Source organism: Labeo rohita, unplaced genomic scaffold, assembly GCF_022985175.1.
Source record: "Labeo rohita strain BAU-BD-2019 unplaced genomic scaffold, IGBB_LRoh.1.0 scaffold_46, whole genome shotgun sequence".
Lineage (NCBI taxonomy): Eukaryota > Metazoa > Chordata > Actinopteri > Cypriniformes > Cyprinidae > Labeo > Labeo rohita.
The window spans coordinates 2053819-2079227 of NW_026129379.1; the positions used below are offsets into that span (position 1 = coordinate 2053819).

At 38.2% G+C, this 25409-nt stretch overlaps 1 protein-coding gene across 1 annotated transcript in view; it reads left to right on the top strand.

Moving 5' to 3' along the window:
• The first annotated feature begins 8239 nt into the window (after positions 1-8239).
• Positions 8240-25409, top strand: part of LOC127160808 (SE-cephalotoxin) — a 24188-nt gene continuing 7018 nt past the window's right edge. Inside the window, exons 1-2 of the mRNA XM_051103467.1 lie at positions 8240-8294; positions 23447-25407. Of these exons, the coding sequence (XP_050959424.1) occupies positions 23458-25407 (1950 nt within the window). The 5' untranslated portion in view covers positions 8240-8294; positions 23447-23457. The remainder of the gene's footprint in view (positions 8295-23446; positions 25408-25409) is intronic.

Genomic DNA, 25409 nt, shown 5'->3' on the forward strand with positions numbered 1-25409 from the left:
ACATCTACTTGTCTGTCTCTTTTTAAGTGTTTAGTGTTCATAATGAGTTTTATGTGCGGTTATTATAGCGCAATTCTTAACCCCACCCCACATGGCAAAAATATATTTTTTTTTTTGTGGCCAAAATATATTTAGTTTCCACCATTATACCAAAATATATTTCTAAATGTATATTCATATAAATATATGGGTAGAAAATATATTTATGTAAATTATATTTATGTAAAATATATCTTAACAAATATATTTTTGGCCATTTTTTGTATATTTTTAAAATATGTTTTAAAAGCCAAAAAGCCAAAAATACATCAGTAGAAAATATATTTATATAAATATATTTTGAAACATATTTTAGCAAATATATTAAGCAAATATTTCTTGGCCATTTTTTTTTCTTTTACAATATATTTAAAATGTATAAATATATTTTCAGAAATACATATTTTAAATGTATTAATATATTTTCAAAATACACAGTCATTTCTCCAGTCATTTTAAATTTTATGTCACCATTGATGAGATTCATATGCAGATTCTTGATGTCTGTGTGTGCCTGAAATGTCCTGACAGAATAGTTTTTTTCATAATGGCTTCATAATATATTTGAAACAATAGAATCAAAAACTAATATTAAGGCAATAGTATAATAGTACAGGCAATACTGTAAAACAACCACTAAACTAATTCCTCCAACAAGAGTTTCGCAGCTGTTTTTTTTTCCCCAGAACAAATGTGCTTGTACTGTCCTCAACATAGCTTTAGTGTTTTGACAGTCAGCTAAACTTCCTTCCCTCACACAACTCTGAAGACAAGTTTGTTTGCCCACAGGTTTAATGGTCTTGGGTATGGGGTGAAACTACAAATAAACAAATGAAGACATTAAGTAATAATGTCCAGAAACTCACAAAACTACAAAATCATAATATTCACATTAGTATAATATTCTGTACTGCTTGGAAATACACATAGCCTTTTCTTACATAAACATACAGTAGAGCAACATGACGTCAAAGCAAAATATCTCAGTGAAAATGATTAGTGATTCACTTAACCATAACCATTCACATTTATATACAGGTATAATGAACACTAGAGTAAATCAAATGAATACTTACAAGCGATGCTGTTGCAAGGCTAACGATTACAGAAATCTATGGCGATTGAAGAGAGCCATCGTTATCGCTGCCCACCCAGAGCACTCAATACTTCCTGATTCACGTGAAGAGCAGAAATTGCATTTTACAGTAACATTAAACTTGCCACTAGATGGAGCTCTAAACCGTTAATAAAACGAATAGGTGAATTACTGTCATTTAAAGAATTATAATTAATAAACAAAATCTCTTATGAAATGAAACACTAATCATAAAATCTCTTTAAATCAAACTTGTTCCAGCACACTCCCCGTCTGGTGTGAATAACATGCCACTACCACAGGTAATTTAAATGGACCTAATTAAGTTCTTAGGAATGAGGAGAAGGATTGTCTTAGTTATAGAAATGAAAACCTTAGGGCCTTCCTTTTTGAAGACCTTGACTTCCACCTTGCGGACTTTGTTGTCCTTGCTTGGGAAAACTTGAGTGACAAGACCCATTGGCCATTCATTTCTTTCCTGTTGCTCATCCTTCAAGAGCACAATGCTTCCTGGTTCAAGGTCAGGCTTACTAGAGGGCCACTTTCTTTTTGGTTGCAGAAGACTTAGGTATTGCCTTTTCCATTTATCCCAGAAGGTTTGTGCCAAGTGTTGTACCCTTCGCCACTGTCGGTTATGAAGATCTTTGACCCAATCACCAGCTGAGACAGGAGCAATTGTGACCTTTTGGGTTAAGAGTGCACTGGGTGTTAGTATGAACAGGTCATCTGGGTCAGTTGACACTCGGACAAGAGGTCTGGCATTAATTATAGCAGCAACTTCTCCCATAAGAGTGGAGAGCATCTCATGTGTTAGTGCTGAAGGCCCAAGCTGTTGAAACATTCCATCCAGTATCCTTTTAGCAAGGCCAATCATCCTCTCCCAGGACCCACCCATATGGGATGCATGGGGTGGGTTAAACTGCCAGACACAGCCTTGATCCAAGAGGAACTTGTTAACGGAGGTATTGTCAATGTTAGAGAAAATGTTGCACTGACAAAATTTGTTCCTCTGTATGAGCGGATGAGCTTAACAGGCCCTCGAATAGCAAGAAAGCGCCGCAAGGCATTAATAAAGCTAGATGCATCTAATGATTCAATAAGCTCAATGTGTACAGCTCTCACACTCAGACAAGTGAATATTACTGCCCACCTTTTGTTCTGTGCATGACCACCTCTGGTTCGTCGTGCCACCATGGTCCATGGGCCGAAAACATCTAATCCTACACTTGTAAATGGAGGATCAGTGGATACACGATCTGCTGGAGGGTCAGACATTTTTTGAATCTGTGGTGTTCCTCTGAGTTTTCGGCATGTAACACATGCATGGATGACACTGCAAACTCGCCTCTTGCCACCAACTATCCAATAGCCAGCAGCACCCTCAGTGAAATGTCGTCCCTGGCGTTGCACTTTTCTCGTGATGATGATTGATTAAAAGTATTGCAATGTGATGTTTACCAGGGATGATAAGGGTCTTTCTTACATCAAGCACGACCTGTGCTTCCGATAATCGCCCTCCCACTCTTAGTAGGCCATCTACACCTATGAAAGGTCTAAGCCTTTGAGGGGGCTTTTCCTGGAGAGCTGATTTCCTGTTTCCAAGCTCTTATACTCTTGGGCATACGTCTCCTGTTGTACCACTTTGATGATAATTTTTTCAGCACATAAGATTTCTTCAACTGTTGGAGCATCGGAACAGTAATGCCAGCCTTTGCAACTTGGTGTTTGTGTTGTAGAACCTTTATGGAACTGTCGAGATATATGAAGAAGACATGCCACAGCACGAGTACTGCACTTCCAAGTGGAAAACTTAGAAAAGCGGTGTGTTCCAAGACTCTTACTCATCACTGTAGTGATTAGTGTGGAGACTTCAGGACATACATCTGGGTATGAAGAAGGATTCACAAGCTCATATGCATTCTCTTCATATAGAGTCCGGGGGTTGTTCAACAGAAACTTTGGTCCACAAAGCCAATTGGTGTCTTGGAGATGAGCAGCAGTGACAGACCTTGTTGCAATGTTTGCTGGGTTCTCAGCTGTGCACACATACTTCCACTGATTTGGATGAGAGGACTTGCAAATCCGGAGGACTCTATTGCTGACATATACATAAAAACGTTGTGTTTCGTTATGTATATAGCCTAGCACTACTTTACTATCAGTAAAGTAAGTAGTGTCATCCAGGGCCATGTCAATTTCTGAAGTAATCAACTCTGCCAGTTCTACTGCTAAAACCGCAGCACACAACTCAAGATGGGGAACTGTTCGCACGGGGCTGAGTTTTGCCTTACCCATGATGAAGCCGACATGATTGGTTCCACATGAATCTGTCAGTCTAAGGTAGGCTACTGCAGCTATTGCTTTTGTCGATGCATCAGAGAAGAGAAACAGCTCCCTTTTTGTCGCTGTAGAAGGTGATATGTTTGTGTAGCATCTCGGAATGTGGAGATATTTAAATCATTACCCCTCTGGGATCTGAGGGTGTTTTGGGGCCCTAGAGAAGTTTTGACATGCCCTGACATTTGTGCTTTTTTCAGTATCTTAAAAACATATTCATGGTTAAAGTCCGGTTACACTGTAATCAGCACAAACTGGGCTACAATAATATGTAAGCAACATGAATGTACATGTGTGTGTTTTTGAAAAAACAATGTTTATGCATGGTTAGTGAAAAACTAAATGTTTTAAGTCACTGAAATAAGGCCATGAAACACATGTAGAACATTTGTTCACAAGACTTTTAAGAACTGGATGTGGTTGTCTAGAGTTTTTCTACAAAATGATGTGAAAATCATCTCGTTCACTCGTTCAGAGAAAACAATATATTGATGTAAATTTTCTAAGACATGTTTTGTGATCGAAAGGGAATATGCGAAGGAGTGGCAATGAACCATGAATATTTAGTGATTCACACCTGAGAGACAAAAGGCCCTCCCTAATGGCCCATCAATGAGACTGTGACTGTCAGGTAGAAACAATGAGAGATTCAAAGAATGGAGTTTTAGATTATTTGTATTTTATTTACAACACAGTATTATTAAAATATACATAATAAAGGTAAAATACACATTATTGAGCACCCTGATCTAACCATAGAGATGTGAACAGACTTTGTGTAGTTTCTGAAAACTGTTTTCTGAATTCTGTTCAACAAGTGAAAAAGGAAATTATACCTGATCTCTAAACTCATCATCAGTAGTCAAGGAACTTTTTTTACACTAGAATATGTAGTTAAACATCTGATGTTAGTACAGCGCTCTCAGTTTGAAAGACAGCAGGATTCATCTGTTGTGCAGGTATCAGATCACTAAAAAACAAACAACATAAGAAAAACATCTGTGAGCATGTTAATATCATGAGCATCTGTAAAATATATATAGTGTATGAATTTATGCGTATAAAGAGAATCCTACTTCTATGGATCCAACACTTCTGAGGGTAGGCCCTTCTGGGGAAGGACGTGGTCCACCGCATTCCACAGTGCCCGTCTCTTCTCGGTGCCCTCGGGAGATCAGCCTGCCAACCCTGCCGGTACTCCAGGACGCAGCGGTCTCCAGCGAGCCCACACCTCAGTCTTCCGCCCAGAAACGTAGTGGAGCTGGGGAGCTCGCTACCCCTTCGGGGGTCTCTACAGCAGCTAGTTCGACTGTCTCCTGCCGTTCATCCGTTACAGGACACTGAACTAGCAGCTCAAACAACACTAGTGGCCAGTCTCGAGAGACTGGTTCCCTTAGTAGATTATTTGGCAGCATGGAAACTACTGCCAAATGTATCTGCTTGGGTCCTGCTCACTGTAGAGTGAGGCTATCGCATTCAATTTGGCGCTCCGCCGCCACCTTTCAACGGGGTCTTCCCACTATGGTGGGTCTCGAGCAGGGTCTGGTAATGGAACAGGAAGTAGTCACTCTCTTAAGGAAGGCCATCGAGGTGGTCCCTCCTCATGACAGGAAGTCCGGGTTCTACAGCCGGTACTTCATTGTTCCAAAGAAGGATGGGGAGGTTGCATTTAGATCTGAAGAACGCATACCTCCACATATCCATCCTTCAACACAGGAAGTTCCTGAGGTTCGCTTTGGGGGCAAAGCGTACCAGTGTCGGGTTCTTCCGTCCGGCCTTGCACTCTCACCCCGCACTTTCACCAAGTGTGTGGATGCTGCGCTGGCTCCTCTGGACTCCAGGGCATCCGCACACTGTTCTATATCAACGATTGTTGATAATAGATCGTTTCAAAGCTTTGGTGGTTCGGCATCGAGAAATCGTTGTCGCTCTTATGAAAGTGTTGTGGTTGAGACTGCTTTTAAGCTTCCTGGTCTCTATGTCACCCCGCCTGTGACGTCTCGCTTCTCCATCGGACTGTATGCACAGGCGTTCACATAGCGTTTCGACGCAGCGTTTCATTTCCTCTGGGAACCATGGTTACGTACGTAATCTAAGACGCTTCTCTTGCTTTGCTTGGCTTCCAATTAGCCTTGTCTGTTTTATAAAGTGAATCTGTTTAAGTAGAAAAGTTAAACCCTGGGTCATTCCTTATTCTAGCTTGCTGACTTATGAAGTCAACCAAGACCTCAAAAGGGGGGAATGAAACATCATACCTCTCTTTGTAAGCAGCTCCATGTGACAGCCACTTTTCTTGCAGATTAAATGGCAGCTTCTGGACTATTGGATTGATGCCCCTTGCTGTGTCCAGATATGATAAGCCTGGAGGGTATCCATCAGCTTTGGCTGACTCTATTTCCATAAGAAGATCGCTCAATTCATGAAGTTTTGAGTAATCTCTGTTTGAAATTTTTGGAAAACTCTCAACACGTCTGAAAAGTGCTCTTTCGATAACCTCTGGAGCACCGTAACACTCTTCAAGTCTAGTCCATAACATGTCAAGGCCCTTCAATGGCTGATTAATGTGTACTGACCTCATGCGTTTAGCATGTTCAGCTGATTCTTTTCCCATCCATTTGACTAACAAGTCCATTTCTTCACTTGCTGTTAAATCCAAACCACTTACAGCATTCTTAAAGGACCGTTGCCAGGCTCTGAAGCTTTCCGGTTGGTCACTGAACTGTATTAATCCAGTGTTAACAAGTTCACAGCGAGCAAAATATCTGAAAATGTCTGAAATGTCTGTTTTATCTTGTTGAAAAGTTTGCGGTGTTTGACTTGTCATCGGGAAATGTGGCATGCTGCTTTGACGTGTCTGCCATCTGTGCTGGCTATCATCGGGTGTGTTAGCAGAAGAACGAAACCTGGCTGGAGCAAATTGTGATGGTTGAGGAGAATCTCTCTTTGATCGCGTGTGATAGAATTCAGCATCATCTGAACAACTCTTTGACTTAAGGCATGCAGCTGGAACACATAGCCTTTTCTTACGTAAATATACAGTAGAGCAACATGACGTCAAAGCAAAATATCTCAGTGAAAATGATTAGTGATTCACTTAACCATAACCATTCACATTTATATATACAGGTATAATGAACACTAAAGTAAATCAAATGAATACTTACAAGCAATGCTGTTGCAAGGTTAACGATTACAGAAATCTATGGCGATTGAAGAGAGCCATCGTTATCGCTGCCCACACAGAGCACTCAATACTTCCTGATTCACGTGAAGAGCAGAAATTGCATTTTACAGTAACATTAAACTTGCCACTAGATGGAGCTCTAAACCGTTAATAAAATGAATAGATGAATTACTGTCATTTAAACAAAATCTCTTATGAAATGAAACACTAAACCTTAATCCTCACTAAATCTCTTTAAATCAAACTTGTTCCAGCACAGTGCTTCAGAAATAAAGTTCTACCAGCAAAAGATAAAACTTGTCATACAACATCAAGAGTCAAGAGACCAACTAAAGCAAACACTGACCTCCATCATGGTTATTATTTTCAATAAAAATTCTATATATAAACCTAATAATTCTCAATATACATATATGCTTTTTGTTTGGTAGCTGTTGCTGCCAGTAATTTAACCATTTTCTTACCAATTATTTTTTCTACAGTGCATACAAAAAATGGGTAAAATATATTAATAGAGAATATATGTATGTAAATACATTTTAAAATATATTTTTTGGCCATTTTTTGTATATTTTGAAATATATTTAAAAATATATGCTGTACCTTGCGCATTAAATCAGCCGCATACCAGCCAAACACTGAGAATGCGCAACAATCCTGATGAGTTATAGCAATAGAGTGGCGGCACCAAAGCTGCGGAGAATCAGCTTGCCGGAAGCTTCGTAGATTGACGTAGATTTAAATTTTTTTAAAAATCACTGCATGTGAGCTTTAAGTTACATCCTAAATGACAAGGATTTAATTTATAAACATTAATTAGCCAGTCCGCAAACTCATTCCCGCAAATGGCCTGGGTATGCGAAGCATTCTCAGCTTATATGGATGGAACGCCACTGGTCAAACCTTTATACTAATATAACCCCAGTTTATATTAGTATATACCCAGTTACCCAGTTTCATTCCTGCTACTAAATAGTTTTTTCTTTAAAAAAATAAAGTTAAACCACTATTTTTAAAATTAAGTTTGGTCCATCATTTGTCCCATTGTTTAATAAATTGCATCATGGAAAACTCATAAGCTTGATGTTTGAGTCGCCTTTAAAATGAAAACATGGGTTTGTGTGCTTTAGAAAAATACATTTTTTGGACCGTGAAACCAACAATTTCTTTAAAATAAACACCTGCCTGAGGGGGAAATGAAGGAATTTGCTGACATATTTTTAAACATGCTTTTTAAAAGACATAAGAGTTTTGGTAAGAGGACTGAGAACAATGCATCCATCTTCCACTTTAAAATTGTGTAAAAAAATAAATAAAGTTACCTGAGATGAACCAATACAGATTTTGAATAGTTAAATATGTGTATTACTAGATTCAGGCTTAAAAAATTTTTTTGTTTATTTTTATTTATTTTTGGAAGAGGAAATGGCACCCATTCAGTGGAATAGCCCAATTACTAGAGTTCCAGTTGACCACTAGTGGTCAGTGTGTCTGTTTCCATGGACTCTTTAATCTTCTCCTTTTTTAACCGCATCTTCCTCTTCTTTGTTGTCATGTGATTCATTTGTGTTAGTATAAATGATCTGATGTTGGCTCTGGTCTTTGTCTGGTGTTGTACCTGAATGATTGGGTTTTCTGGTGAGTCCAGATTTATTGTTTTTCTCCTGTATCTTAACATCACTTTCCTTTTTCTTCAGTTTAAAAGTCAGTTTAACTTTTTTTTAAAAAACAGTTCGATTTATAAATTGTAATCCTAACTCTAATTTGTGAAAAAGCTCTCTGAACTTCCCAGTTGTTTTTAAAACAAATACGGAATAGTCTTTAAACCAAAGTAAAGATATCAGCATTGTGGAAGAATTTGCCACTGGAGTTCTGAAAACACATTGTTGACATACAGTTAATAGAGGATTACAGTGGCATCAATATGACATCTGTGATATATATTTGTTTAATGTATGTAAAGGTTAAATTAATCTTCACAACTACACTGAAGGAGAGACAAATTATACTATGCTATTTGGAGGCATATTTCGAGAAAGTTACTATGTGAACCCATAATTCAAAAAACGTAAACAAATTATTAATTACCCTGAAGCGCATATGTATTGCAGCAGTGAATATTACTTTAATGAAGAATTGTCTAGAGTGTCTTGATGCAACTGGAAAAAAAAAGTTGTGATCATTAGAATCATTTTTTCATGTAGCTACTTCATTTGGAATAATAGACATTGGGCATTCACAATTTTTTTTTTATTCTACAGGAACTGGTATATATGATAATATTACTTGTTTATGACCATATTAAGTACACTGTAAAAAACAACCTATAGAATCTACTCAATATAATGGGGTAAACTGATGTAACAATTTGCACTCAGTTTGTTTGGGTAGATTCTATCCTATATGTCTGAGTAAAGAATACCTGAATTTATCAGCTAAGACAAACTAAAAAAAAAAGTAGGTGAAGTCTACACAGCAAAAAGCCCAGTGTTAAATGAACTCTCCCGGGGAGTTTGAGTCCATACTCAAGAGTGTTAAAATGAACACTGAAGCAGTGTTAGAGTTAATGAGGTAATTAAGTGATTCATTGAGTGATGATTGACCATTATTAAAGACGCCTGATGTTACCAATCACCAAAAGGAGAAAATCTAATTGTGTAAGTCGCCATTATAGTGGTCAGTGTTAGCATTAGTTTAGCTCTTTACCAGTAACTTCTTAATATTAGATTTTGTTTGGGTGTTGTAATTGAGTTACAACAGTCAGACAAACCAGAAGAAATGAGATTTTGTGGTTTTGAATATGTTTTGACAAAGTCATGAAGTAGCGATCAGAATAAGTGAGTTGTGTTTTGTTTATGTTGCTTTAATCAGACAGGTGTTTCTGAAATTTATTTGACCGGAAAAAATATAAAAGTTTTTTAGATTTAGACACAGACATCAACAATCAGCATGAGAATCACAACAATGGTGACCATCAAAAACGTATGTTGTAGCCAATCAAAACTCATCCATATCTCCCATCATGCATTGTGGCATGAATAAATTATGAGCTGATGATTTCCGTGATGTTTAGAGTTGATCTGTTTCTGAATATGCTGTTTGTCACCATTTTTGAGATTCGTATGCTGATTCATGATGTCTGTGTGTGCCTAAAAGAACAGCTTTTGAACGTTTTTTTTGATAGGAAAGTCCATCCATAGAAGTCCATTCAAATTTGTGAAAAAAATTCAGGCTTTATCATTTTTTTGCTGCTGTGAAACCACAAGGCAGTTGTAATAAATAAAGAATATAAAACTCTAAATAATTTCAGTGGCTCAAATTAAGTTTATTTTAAAACAGAATTATCACCACTTCATGACTTTTGCTCTTTGGCTTGTCTGGCTAGTTTAACTAAACAGTTGAACAAAAGCTAATGTTAAAAAGCTACGGGTCAAGAGCCCAACTAATGCTAACACTGACCACTATAATGGTGACGTAAACAACTTCTTAATGGCAAACGGACTTAACAATACAATACATATAGCATGTCTAAAAATGGTAAAGCTTATGTATTGTAGGTAATGTGTGGTGAAATTTAATTATTATCATAACAAACAAATGTGAAACATCAATGAATGAGTGAAACACCTAAATCGCTGGGCTAGTGGAATAATCGTTCAGGTACTGAATGCACTACATTTGAAAGTAAAGAAATAATTTGAGGCAAATTTCAGTGAAAGCAGACGAGGAGATCTGTCACATTAATGGCAAGAAACACGGTTCATTTGTAAAGCATCTGACGGCCCTAAGATGTTGCAATCATCATCTGCCTTGTCATGATTAACCATCTGCATTTAGGTGCACTGAATGTCGTTACTGCAAATGCCTGAGCTGCACTCAGAAGAATGCAGAAGTAGCTGTGCAAAGAAGGCACTGTGTAGTATGTGTTGTCTGGTTTTCCAACTTGTTTCCTCTCGTGTTCCTGCAGTCAGAGATGGAATGTTACCCAAAAAGTGCATTTTAGTACAAGTACCGGTACTTTTGAAATATAATTGTTAGAGTATTAGTAAAAGAAGAGTAAAAGTAAGAAAGTGTCTTACACAAAATATTTAGCTTCACTCAGCTTACAGATATAGTACACATACATGGATTAAATTCAGTGCTTTTTGGACATTTTTGAAAATGGCTTGTTTTTATGCCTATCTATCACGACTGGAGCATGTTAACGGTTAAAAAAGAAACAAACTTAGCAGAGAACTCAGACTATTATCAAGAAAAGTAGTTTACAGAATTACTTCCCTGCTGAAAAAAACAGCTGGTTTAAGCTGGAAGTAGTTGGTTTTAGCTGGTCTCAGCTTGGCCAGGCTGGTTTTAGCTGGTTAAGCTGGAAGTAGCTGGTTTTAGTTGGTCTGCCAGCCTGACCAGTCTGGTGTCCATTTGACCTAATTACAAATTAATCAGTTTGTTTCACTTACTGACAAAGTTCAATTCAAGGTAAGTTTAGTATCATAATCAGGTAGACTAGATGATACAGCTTAAATTAATCTAGTTGTTAATGATAATATATCTGAGAAGAGTCTAAAATAAATTGTAGTATAAAGTATATCATAAAATCAAGCTAGCACTCAAAAAATCAGCATAGAATTTAAATCAGATTAAATTATTGAATACATTCACACAGCAAAATCCCCAGTGTTAATTTAACACTCTGAGTGTGGACACATATAAACACTGAAGCAGTGTTGAAGTTAACGAGATAATTAGGTGATTAACAAAGTGATGATTGATCATTATTGAAGACACCTGATGTTAATAAGCAGAATCACCAAAGGAGAAAACCAACATTTTTAAGCAACCATTATAGTGGTCAGTGTTTGCATTAGTTGGGCTCTTGACCCTTAAATCTTTAATACTAGATTTTGTTTGGCTGCTGTATTTGAGTTGAAACAGCCAGACAAGCCAAAAGCTCAAGTCACCGGATGATTATATTTGAACACATTCATTGTTTGACGTAAATCACCTAGAGTCTAAACTCTAAGTTAGGTTTTTTTTTTTTTGTTTGTTTGTTTATTGTAATAGCCTTGACAATCCACAGAAGATCCAGCACTTCCTGTACATTTTGGAAAGATTTTTTATAACCTGTTAAAAAAAGATAACCTGTTTAAAAAAAAAAAAGTATTTCACCTAGGCACACATAGACATCAAGCAAGTGACAAACGGCATATTCAGATAAACAGATCAACTCTGAACTCTCATCATTTATTCATGCCGCAATGCATGATGGGAGTCATGGATGAGTTCTGATTGGCTACAACACGCTTTTTGATGGTCACCGTTGTTGTGATTCTCACACTGATTCTTCATGTCTGTGTGTCTAAATTAAGATCAACTTTTTTTCATCATCTGTCTGATTATGGCAAAACTGATTGATCTTTTGTTCACAGTTTTTTTTGTAAACTGTAAGGAAATTCTATGTCAAATACTCAAGTCACTATATGATGATTAAGTCAAGCACAGTCAATGTCATCTTATTGACTTGTGCTCTTGTCTTGTCTGGTTGTTATAACTCAGTAATTGCAGCCAAACATATTGATGATTTAAGGGTCAAGAGCCCAACTAATGCAAACACTGACCACTATAATGGTTGCTTAAAAATGTTGGTTTTCTCCTTTGGTGATTCTGCTTAACATCAGGTGTCTTCAATAATGATCAATCATCACTTCGTTAATCACCTAATTATCTCGTTAACTTCAACACTGCTTCAGTGTTTATATGTGTTCACACTCAGAGTGTTAAATTAACACTGGGGATTTTGCTGTGTAGGAGGCCATGATGATGGACAGAGGCCAGGGTCACACTTCTACTCTTTCAAAGGACATGCTGGGATTTTGAAAGATGAAAAAGAGTCAGGACCTCGGTGTAACATCTCATCCAAAGGACATTGCTTTTTAAAATATAGTGTTCCCGTTACTATACTGTGGTGCTACGACCCATACAGACTGCTAGGTAAGTAGCCCCTACTGGTCTCACTAACACATCTTCCAGCAGCAACCTAGTTTTCCCACAAGGACTTCTATCCAAGTACTGACCAGGCTCAAACCTGCTTTGATTCAGTGGGCAACTAGGTGAGAACTGCAGAGCCATAGCTGCTGGAAAGCATGATTTTTAGTCAGAAGAAGTCTCCTCTGTTCCCCACTACAGTTTTTTTTCTACATAATCGGAGTGGGTTGTGTGCCATCCGCTATAATTAATATTGCAAGATATGAGTACAAAAAGTATATAATAAAATATAACAAAACATGATGTTCTGGAGGTGTGTATGTTTATGAAGTGGGCTCCGGAGTGGTGGTTGTGATAGCATAGCAGATGCTGGTGGTGTAGTAGTCTGTAACAAGGTTCAGACAGATTTTCTTCCTTCCCAGTACTCCATAGGTGAGTTCTGTTTGAGGTGCTCTGTTACTAGTATCATCAGCTCCTGAGGTTCAGATGTTGGTCTGTTACCATGGTGACAGCCCTGTTCTTTGCTGACTGTAAGCTCTCGTTGCTTGCCATCGAATGACCTTCAGTCGTAGCAATGCTGTGGCAGCTTGGGATTTTGGGTGTGGTAGTTCAGAACTGCTGGTGTTTTGGGAACCTTTTCTGAGGAAGACCTGTCTCTGTTAAAGGCCATCCAGTTTAGGTCCCTCAGCTGTAGAATGGTGATTGTGCAGGGCTAAGCCATAATACCCAAATGCTGATTCACCATGGATATAAATTTCAGAGGAAGAGACTCTTTGAAGCTGGTGTTCTCCTCTATCTCAGGTTCATTGAGAGCTCAGAAGCATGCTCATCGACTAAGTGTGCTGTGTAGGGTTTGATTAGCTCATGCGAAAAGCTAGAGAGGCAAAGTGATAAAACTTGTATTAGTAAACAAAAACAGGGTTTGAGTAGCTTCGTTGATGGGGCTGTAAGCAGAGGTCAGCTAATGACTGTATCATCAAACTTAAAACACTGATGGTTCTCACATGTTTAGTCAGTATGAGGGTAACGAAACTGAAATTGAAAATAAAGTAAGTTGAAATCAGAAGGGGTGAACACCTCCCTTTACTCTACCAAACACGACTGTAGGGGCCTTGGATTACTCGTACTTGCAGCCTCCAGAGCTGACAACTCTGACAGCCATGTCATCACCAGCAGTACATGGACCGGGATATCAGGGGTACAGAGAGTAAAAGAAAGTGATTGTATAATAAGTAAGGAGTAATTGACGACGGGCCATTAAAAATAATGCACACCCAGGGCAGTGATGCGGCCATGATGTGAAGCGGAGTTTTCTAATAAATCAATGGCCCTGAGTCAACTGTTCTGCTTATACTATGGTTACCACACCTCAAGATATTATTCAAATGTTTCATTTCAAGACTTTTGTCAGGTTTTTGTCCTTAACCAGGGGTGGGTGATTTGGTGCCCTGCATAAGTTTTGACATGTCCTGACACTTGTGCTTTTTCCAGTTGCTTATAAACATATTAATGGCTAAAATCTGATAACACTGTATTCAGGACATTAAGCTACAATACTATTTGAGCAGCATGTATTTACATGATTTCATTTTTGTTTGTGTGTGGTTAGTGAAAAACTAAAATGTTTAAGTCACTGAAATAAGGCCATAAAACACATACAAAGCATTTGTTTGCAAGACTTTTGAGAACTGGTTCTAGTAGCTTTTGCTTCAAAATTATGTAAAAAACACTGTTCATTTGTTCACAGAAAACAATATATTGATTAACATTTTGTACGACACTTTTTTTTGTTTCGAAAGGGCATATGAAAGGGCAAGGAGGCGTGAATGATCAAGCATAATGCTGTTATTCACACTTTAGAAAACAAAGGCCCACTTAATGTGCTTTTCAGTCAGGTGTGTGACAGAGAGAAGTGCTAGAATGTGAGGACAAAAGAAATGTATATATTTTTTGTTTGTAGTTTATTTAGAATATATTTAACTATCACACAGAATAACTTGAGATTCACATACGCATTCTCCTTCAACGCATGGCAATCCTGCAGGTCTACCAAACCAAGGTGTTGAAAGATCTGCACAAGGGTGTTCCTGACCCAGAGCTGCTCAGCGACTGACTACACTCTCCGAGCTACTAAGGTCACGGTGCAGGCTCTGGGGAGGGCGATGTCCACCATGGTGGTCCAGGAGTGCTACCTGTGGCTAAACCTGGCAGAAATGAGAGATGCTGAGAAATTTTGCTTTCTTGACCCTCCCATTTCTCAGGCTGATCTCTTTAGCAAGATCGTGGAAGAATTTGCACAGCAGTTCTCTGCAGTGAAGAAGCAGATGGAAACCATCAAACATCCTGCCTCTGCGTTGGGCGACCAGCCACAATGTCCCTACTCCAGGTATGTCAGGTGTAACTCTTTTGAGACCGCTAGCGGAGAGTTTAACAAATTGGCTGAACCTCTCCAATCCCTCTCGCTGGCTTCTCAGGATTATTTGACTGACTCAGCTACGCGATTCAATTCGCAAGGCGTCCACCCAAGTACAGTGGCATTCTTCTCACCTCAGCCCGAGGCGGGAATGCTGCGGTCCTCTGGACCGAAATAACAGTACTTCTGGCGAAGGATGCAATAGAGCCGTTCCCCTCAGCCGAACTGATAAGGGGGTTTTACAGCCCCTACTTCATTGTACCCAAGAAGGGTGGTGGACTCAGACCAATCCTAGATTTGAGGATTTTGAATAGGGCCCTCCACAAGCTCCCATTCAAAATGTTAATCCTCAAACACATTCTCACATGTGTCAGGGTTTAAGATTGGTTTGTGGCAACAAAACCAGAAGGAGACGTACTTTCATGTCTCGATCCTTCCAAGACACAGGCAGTTTCTTCAGTTTCCCTTCGAAGGTCTTCTCGGTGTGGAATTGGACTCGGTCACTATGACTGCGCATCTTTCCCAAGTGTGTGAAGTGCGTGAGAGCACTCAGACTCAGAACAGCAGCCCCCCTGAAATATTTCCAGAGGCTCCTTGGGCACATGGCATCCTCAGCTGTGGTCACGCCGCTGGGTCTGATGCATATGAGACCGCCGCAGCACTGGCTTTATACCTGAGTCCCGAGATGGGCATAGTGCCAAGGTACACATACTGTGAACATCACACTGCTGTGTTGCAAAACCTTCAGCCCTTGTGGAGACATTTCATTCCTACAGGCAGGGGTGCCCTTGGAACAAGTGTACAGACGCATTGTTGTTACAACAGATGCTTCAAAGACAGGCTGGGGCGTCGTATGGAATGGGCATGCAGTCTCAGGCGTATGGACAGGCCCTCGGCAACATTGGCATATAAATTGCCTGGAGTTGCTGACAGTGCTTCTGGCCTTGAGGAGGTTCTGACCTTTGGTCCACCAGGGCGGTGTACACTCCTTTCGCATGTCACAACTGGCCCACCATCTCCTACTCTGGACCCAGCACAGATTCAAGTCTCTGCGTGCCACTCACATTCTGTTTCAGCTGTGCCGTTTAGTATAGTGACCCCTAGTGTTGTACACTCGACACAACATCAGAGTGAAAATCAGAGAGGGAACGTCTTGGTTACATATGGTAACACAACGGAGACACTGTGTCCTTCAAGCCACAACTCCATACTGCCTCTGAGTGGGTTGAGATGCTATTTGACTCCTCAGAACAGAATGAGTGACCAGATGCTGAACTGCCCTATTTATACCCGGATGTCCAGGGCATGGCCAGCTATGCAAATTCTGCAAACCCAATTTCATTGGCCTTTTCTCAATGTTGTCAGAGGTGTTTGGGCTCCCAAGAGTGACTCCCCGAGTTGTACACTCAACACAACGTCTCCATTCCTTCATCAGGGAACCAGGGTTACCATACGTAACCGAGATGTTTTATATTTAAGAAACTAAATTATTCTTGTTAAGCACGTAAACATTTACGTTTGAGCAGATATTTGCAGACAGAGTATTTCACAGTAAAGATCCGTCTACACATACATTGACATTACTTTCATATCGTCTAAACATTATTTTTATATCGTATTGTTTACGGAATATTAAAACATCCTCATGTCGTACAACATTTAGATGCAATGAAAGGTTACCTATCATATTTCAAAATGTTGCACTCGTTTTCAGTCTGGAATTATAGTTTGGGAAAAGTCCAACTAGTAGGCTAAATGTCACAACAACACATTATCTAATGCCAATAAGAAACATTACTTGCACTGTATAAAAGATCTCCTCCGCTGGCTCTAGCCACACTTGCGTTCTGTTTGTGAGGTCCTCTCAGTGCGTCTTCTGAGGTAAATACCTGCTTATTCCTCTCAAGGTGTCTTCTAAAGTAAATACAAGGCTTATTCCTTTCTGCGTCTTCTTCTGAAAATGGAAGTATCCAAGATGACCATGTTGCTTCTTTGTTTACAAAGTAATGTGGGCGTTTACATGTCGATTTTGCTCACATGGAGATTTGTAATATTAATAGTGCGAACAGCGCGTGTGCGTGACCTAATTAGTGATTTTAGAGCTTAGACGGAAAATTTGGGCCTGTCATTGGTTTCATACGGATTACTTTACACAGACATGAGAAATATATCTATAGAAAGCCATACATGTCTACTCCTAAATGAAGTAATTCTTATAGAAAACAAATATTCTGTGACAAAGTATTCCCTGAGTTTCAGTTTATTTTAGTGATGCATTTCTGAAAGCAGTTTGTGGAGACAGTGAAGATTGAGAGCGCACCCTGTTTATTTTCTTTATTTTACAAAAGCACAAAGTTGAAATGGTGAGCATACACAAATAAAAGTAGACCCTTTACGAATTCAAGTGATATATTACTTTCATGTGTCCAATCAAAAGTGACAGACTATTTTAAGTTATCTTCTCTGATAGCTGGAAAATATGTAAGTGCTCCCGCTGGCTCCTTTGCTGACCCCAGGCGGTTAAAACGCTCTTGTGAGTAAGACTAATTTCTTACATATTTCATCCCACACTTACGTTTATAATTCCAAAACATCATTTTAGAGCTAGTAATGGGGGTTTGAGCCATTGACAGCAGACTAACGCATTTATTGATGCAGTTATTAAAGAGAGAGATTAAGTGTGTGAGTTAGTGTGTGAGTCTGTGCGACTGTCAAAAGTGCGTGGCTACTAATAGTGAAAGTTTATTTTCTTCCAGACAGTGCTGGTATTGCCTTGCTAATGAGAAATGGCGAGTAGCTTTTAAGTCAACCCAGTCTCATAAAAATACGTACCTCTGGGTACTTTTCTGCAACACCGTTTTTACGTATCTTACTGCATGTTTTGTGGCAGTTTCAAAGAGAAATGTCCAATGAGTGGTGCTACAACACGAGTTCAATCAATACATGAACACTGGCATGCTTTTATTACTGTGATATAGGTACATATTGCTGTGTTTTTATTACATTGCTTCAGGTACGCATTGCGGTGGTTCAGGATTCAAATATCTGGAGACTGTCACTAAAAGTTAATGCTCTATCGTGTTAGAAATATGCCCTACACCAAACCCAACCCTAAACCTACACAATCAGATTCAAGCATTCACCAGCCCTGTAGTATAACAAACTAATATTATCAAGTAATATTACTTGATAACTTAAGGAAATACATGGGGGAAAAAACATGAAATAAATTGGTTTAATTAAACTTCATTACATCTGTAAGATTTTTTTTTTATAGTTCCCAAAAAAGTAAAACCAGCATCCAGCAGCAACACCTGTGCACCACATTAGTCTCAAGTCCCACAGAGGAGCTGTGGAAGGATAAAAGGAGGCGTGAAGACAGAGGACCAGGCCAGGGAAATTTACATTCCTGTTTTGTTTATTTTTTTGGGGCATAAAAATCTGTGAGGGGCTGCCACTTGCTGTTTGTCTGAACACTGCTCTCCCTGTTCCCTCTGATTAATCGTTCTGGTGATGGTCTACTTGCTGCCAACCTCTGAATGAATCTGGTTTTCCCTGAGAACTGCCAGCCCGAGTCTCTTGAAGCACACTCAAACTAAAGCAAGAGCACATTCTGCTGAAGCTTTAATAAGATTGGCAAAAGGCAAATGATCCAGTGCATGTTTGTCAATCACAGACATACACTCAAAAAAATATTTCAGCCCTTAACTTAATTCAATTACATACAACAGTTCCATGCATTTAGATTACATACTTTTTATTTAAACAGATCAATTAAATTACATGATGTTCTCAAATAATATTTGTAGATATATGACAGAAATCAAGTCAATCTGTAATGTTGTTTGTGGAGTTGTTTAATCAGAAATTTAATGTCTTCATTTATTTAAGTTCATTTTGTCTTTGGCTGTGGCTGATTCTTGTGTTTCTCTTTCCTTCTGTGATTCTGCTTGTAAACAGCAGGTGTTCATCATTATTGGTCAATCATGACATAATGATCTCCTTAACTCCAACACTGTGTGGCCAAAATCTAGTATTAAAGATTTAAGGGTCAGGAGCCCAACTAATGCAAACATTGACCACTATAATGGTTGCTTAAAAATTTTGGTTTTCTCCTTTGGTGCAAGTACTCCTCGCTGCAGACTGTAGCGCGGTGACATCAGGTACCTACGTCACATATGTGTTTACCGCGCATGCGCAGTGTGACGTATGGTATGCCTGTGTAATTTGCATTGCGTGGTGACGTTAGGCATTTTCGCGTCGTGTGTGACGTAACGCTTCATTAAAACGCATGCGCATACTTAACATAATACTCTTGTAAAATGTAAAAGTATTAAAAAAAAGCTAAGGTGAAAAAAAAAAAGAATGGGAAAAAACAGTAATATGTAGTACAGCACAAATCCATGATTTTAACCATGTCTGAGGTAAAATTATATGGAATTACAGAGTTTATTCTGTAATATTTGTGTAGTATTATATACAAGGTATTAACATTGTTGCACTTTATTTCACTGTGTATATTGTAACATTACTCTGCACCTTATATGTTTCTTATTTTAACCGTTCCTCTGTCATGATTCTTGTTTATTTAGTATAATTATGGACATTTTTCTGTTGCTTTGGCAATTCTGCCTGTGGAATATTTAAGCCAATAAAGTAGTATTAAGTTAAATTGACTACATACAATATATTTTCAGTGTCTACATCCCATTTTATGCATGGTGCCTCCAAAAAACCAAACTGATAACAGTGATCTTTTTTTTATTGCAAAGAACAAAACAAAATATAATTGTATATACATATATATTTTATATATATAATAATTAAAACTATAAACATGACACATGAGAACAAGAGAAAACAACAACAACAACAAAAATATTACATCTACTCGTTCTGAAATTCACCTTCATCACTGATTAAACAATCAACTGAGCAGTAGCCCTCAAAATCTTTGAAGGAATAAAACCTACGCAGGACTCCCCTTCTGCCATTGCCAACATACCCAGGTGGGCAGTCTTTAAATATTTCACGGCACCGTACACTGTAAAAAGCAACCTATAGAATCTACTCAATATAATGGGGTAAACTGATGTAACAATTTGCACTCAGTTTGTTTGGGTAGATTCTATCCTATATGTCTGAGTAAAGAATACCTGAATTTATCAGCTAAGACAAACTAAAAAAAAAGTAGGTTAAGTCTACACAGCAAAAAGCCCAGTGTTAAATGAACTCTCCCGTGAGTTTGAGTCCATACTCAAGAGTGTTAAAATGAACACTGAAGCAGTGTCAAAGTTAATGAGGTAATTAAGTGATTCATTGAGTGATTATTATTGAAGACACCAAAATGTTTACATCACCATTATAGTGGTCAGTGTTAGCATTAGTTGGGCTCTTGACCCGTAGCTTTTTAACATTAGCGTTTGTTCAACTGTTTAGTTAAACTAGCCAGACAAACCAAAGAGCAAAAGTCATGCAGTGGTGATAATTCTGTTTTAAAATAAACTTAATTTGAGCCACTGAAATCATTTAGAGTTTTATATCCTTTATGTATTACAACTGACTTGTGGTTTCACAGCAGCAAAAAAAATGATAAAGCCTGAATTTTTTTTTTTACATTTTGAATGGACTTTTTACAAGCTCCTCCGATCAAAAAAAAAAAACTTTCAAAAGCTGTTCTTTTAGGCACACACAGACATCATGAATCAGCATATCTCAAAAATGGTGACAAACAGCATATTCAGAAACAGATCAAATCTAAACATCATGGAAATCATCAGCTCATAATTTATTCATGCCACAATGCATGATGGGAAATATGGATGAGTTTTGATTGGCTACAACATAAGTTTTTGTTGGTCACCATTGTTGTGATTCTCATGCTGATTGTTGATGTCTGTGTGTCTAAATCAAAAAAACGTTCATATTTTTTCCGGTCAAATAAATTTCAGAAACACCTGTCTGATTAAACCAACATAAACAAAATTCAACTCACTTGTTCTGATCGCTACTTCATGACTTTGTCAAAGCATATTCAAAACCACAAAATCTCATTTCTTCTGGTTTGTCTGACTGTTATAACTCAATTACAACACCCAAACAAAATCTAATATTAAGAAGTTACTGGTAAAGAGCTAAACTAATGCTAACACTGACCACTATAATGGTGACTTACAAAATTAGATTTTCTCCTTTTGGTGATTCTGCTTATTAACATCAGGCGTCTTTAATAATGGTCAATCATCACTCAATGAATCACTTAATTACCTCATTAACTCTAACACTGCTTCAGTGTTCATTTTAACACTCTTGAGTATGGACTCAAACTCACGGGAGAGTTCATTTAACACTGGGCTTTTTGCTGTGTAGACTTAACCTACTTTTTTTAGTTTGTCTTAGCTGATAAATTCAGGTATTCTTTACTCAGACATATAGGATAGAATCTACCCAAACAAACTGAGTGCAAATTGTTACATCAGTTTACCCCATTATATTGAGTAGATTCTATAGGTTGCTTTTTACAGTGTAGGCACTGGGTCAGTGAATACGGCACCCGGAACATCTCTCTGTATTGTGCAGAAAATGCACTCCAGTTCACGACACCTAATTTACATAAAAGAACAAACAATATTTAAACAATATTAAATCATTTTGAATTACAATACATTTGTTACAGTATCTATTAATCTTTGTTAGTGAAAAAGATGACAACATTTTTTTGCAATGCATGTAGGCATTCAATGGCATCAATCAATGACATTACTTCATTAATATAAGTCTTTCTGCTCTATTTTAAGACATCCTTATAGGCTAATTTTAGGCGAAATAAGACTTTTAAAGACCCTTTAAAAACCAGCAGAATCCCTGTCACGTCAAATACTAACACATCATAAAACATGTCATGAATGTTTGAAATCGCACACATTTGCAATGACACTCTCTATGATTATGACCAAAGGATCCTTACAACTAAAATCCGTAAACACAAACACACATTTTTTATTTTTTTTAAAAACATAAGTAAATTAATGTTCTTTGACTTGCTGCCACCGAATCTCGAATCCACCATACATCTGGAAGTTAATGAACGTACATGCGCACATTGCGCAGTAATGCCAGTAGGTATGGCGCGCATGCGTGTTATAGACATACCATACGTCACTTTGCGCATGCGCGGTAAACACATACGTGACGTAGGTACCTGACGTCACCGCGCTACAGTCTGCAGTGAGGGGTGTCTCCTTTGGTGATTCTGCTTATTAACATCAGGTGTCTTCAATAATGATCAATCATCACTTTGTTAATCACCTAATTATCTCATTACCTTTAACACTGCTTCAGTGTTTATATGTGTCCACACTCAGAGTGTTAAATTAACACTGGGGATTTTGCTGTGTAGGAATGTGCAGTGCAATATCAACTAGTCAACTGGTGCTGTTGAGTAGTGAGTTTCATATATTCTTTGATAATTGAAAGATGCCACTTTTCAAAGTGTTCTTGAGTGCTGATAGTGGGTAACAGTCAGCACAGTAAAAACCCTCTCTTCTCTTAATTCATCTAATAAAATGCAGTGCTGCCATCAAAACTGTGTTTGTATATTAATACATCAACTAAAACAACATGATAATACATTCAGTGTCATCTTGAAATCATCTGCTGTCTGCAGAATTATAATGTAGAATCCACATTTATTAGTGAGAGTATATAATTCACAAACATTGACAATAAGCATTTATTATGCAGACTCTGACTTAGGAATGATTGGGAGCTACTGAATGTAGAGGATCCCCCTGTGAATCTGAGCATTCATATTATTAAAACATATCATTCTGCGTTGCTCAGTTTATCAATGCCGCAAGTCAACCATCTTGAAGGACGAAAGCTCTAACTGTACCTTAAGTAGAAGTGGATGAGGAGAGGTCAAGTTTCCAGAGCAGCTAGGAGCAAGGATACAAGTGTCTTTTTGTCTAAGCACCTGATGCAAATGCACAAATTTTAATCCTCCTTCATATTTGGCATGATTTAAATAAATATATCTACATTATTTGTATGCATATTGCTAAATTGTTTTTGGTTACATATTTTTGACATTAAAAACTCAACTCCAGCATCGTATCAGCAGACCCTTTAGAATATTTAGGTAAAACTAAAAACCCTCTGAGGAACCAGACCCAGCAAGGGAGCAGACATTACACTAACTGTGCATATTTTCCAGTTATATAATGTGTCATACTATTCTTGGACATAAAGGTTTATGCCTGTTTTGCACCAAAATAAATGTAACAGCTCTGAATGTAGATTTACCATAGTGATTGTTTTGATTGTTTATTTGTTTGTTTGTTGCTTCCATTATGTATATGTTACTAACTATACTTTTGAATGTATTCTTTTTTAACAGGTTAAGCTGTCATGGCTACTGTGAAGAGTTTCCTCACTATCCTTTATCTCCTTCTATACGGCTGTTTCTGCACAGCTGATATTAGCATCTCACAAGTCAGTCAAGTGGAGAAGGGCATATCATTGTCTAAAGACTTTCTCCAAACTATCAATGTTGTTGCTGGTGCAATTTCTGAATATAAAGAAAAAGATCTTGCCTCACTCTTTGGCATGCTTGGCAAAGTCTTTCATTCTCTTGGCAAAGTTGCAGCAAGTATTGGCTTTATCGGGTCATTAATTAGCTTCATATTCGCATTCATTCCAAAATCTAATCCAATGTTTGAGTTCATGAAGGAACAGTTTGCTCAGGTCAACCGCAAACTCGACTCTCTCTCTCTTCAAATATCCACCCTCCAAACAGAAATAGAATGGACAACCTATGCAAGCACCTACGGCAAAGACGAGAATGTGATCAAGAACTCCTGGGCCAAGTTAACAGAATTCATAAAGACCGCTCCTGTTGCCTCCACACAGGAGGAGAAGACCAGGCTGGCTGAGAGGTTCACCACTTTCTATGAAAACACTGGCACAGAGAACAGCATTGCTAATTTTCACAGATACCTCACGGAGAACAGTCCTGTCAGCTTGAATAAGAACCTCTTAAAGCTTGTCATTGAGAAATCCAATGGTGATTTTAATGTCCTGGTGCAATACTCCACCTACTTCACCACTCTGATGGTTTCAGGACTGAAGTTAAATGTGTTTTATTACAAATTGAAGGGCTACGATGGTGAAGCAAAGGCACAAGAAGCAGTTACACAACTGTACAACACTTTATCAAGCATACAGGATGCCTTAATCGAGTGTGCTGGTGACTTTGAGAAATGGGCTTACAAAGACGCTGTGAAAATTAGCAGTCAACGATTCTCAGATACCAAAACGCTAACTTCAGATATAAAGAATCATTTGGAGAGGAAGTTTCACTGGTTCAAATGGGTAGTAATCGCCCACTCAAAAGAAGCAAAAAATGAGTTTACCTTTGGACGGTCAATTTACGTCGATGTTCAAGAAAAGACATCAGTTCACTTAATTCATCAAGAAAAGGGCTCTGCTGTCGATCAAATCATTAAGGAGAATGTTAGATCTAGTTTGCAAAAAGAATTGAGTCAGATTATTCCTCTGCAGTGTGAAACAATGAAGGCCAAGTTGCTCCATAGGTTCGGCGCTAAAATTATAAGCCACACCCGGTTTCTTCACGCTGTTACAAAACCATCAGATTATGCACAGACAGACATGGCAGATATTGAGATGAACTGTCAATCAGCACATAGAAACTTTAATTTCTTCCTCAAAGGAAAGAATATTGTGGTGAAGCCTCCCTGCTCAGATGTGAATTGTAACAATGGAGAATGTAAATCCATCAAGGACACCACAATTGTATTCTGCAAGTGCCACAAGATGTTCCATGGTCCGGCTTGTGAGGAGAGCGTCCAAAATATTATCAATTATGAATCTCTTGAAGGTGAAATCAATGCGATCATGTTTAAACTAGTCCCTGATCTGACAGCAATTTATTTTAGTATTAAGGAGCTGAAGGACTACACAAAAGCAATAGTTGAGTCTGTACGACATGATATCCAGTGGACACAAATCTTTGTAAAATACAGCAATGTGATTCAGAAGTTCCGCTACATCAACACACTTCATACACAACTTAAAAACAGCACCATAAACCAACGCCACTATATTTCTGAAGTTGGAGCTCAGTTCACAGGGGGAAACTCGTTTGAGTTTTATCTCACCGACTTTCACCAGATGATGATGGGCACTGGATTTGGAGACAGACAAAACGTTCTGGAATTTTTTCACAAGTCGCTGGTTCAGGACCAGTCTGGTGGACAAGCAGAGTGCACAAAATACTATAGTGATCGGATTGATTATTTTGTGCGCTACATGTTCGCCCTTGAAATGGAAGCAGTTTTAGC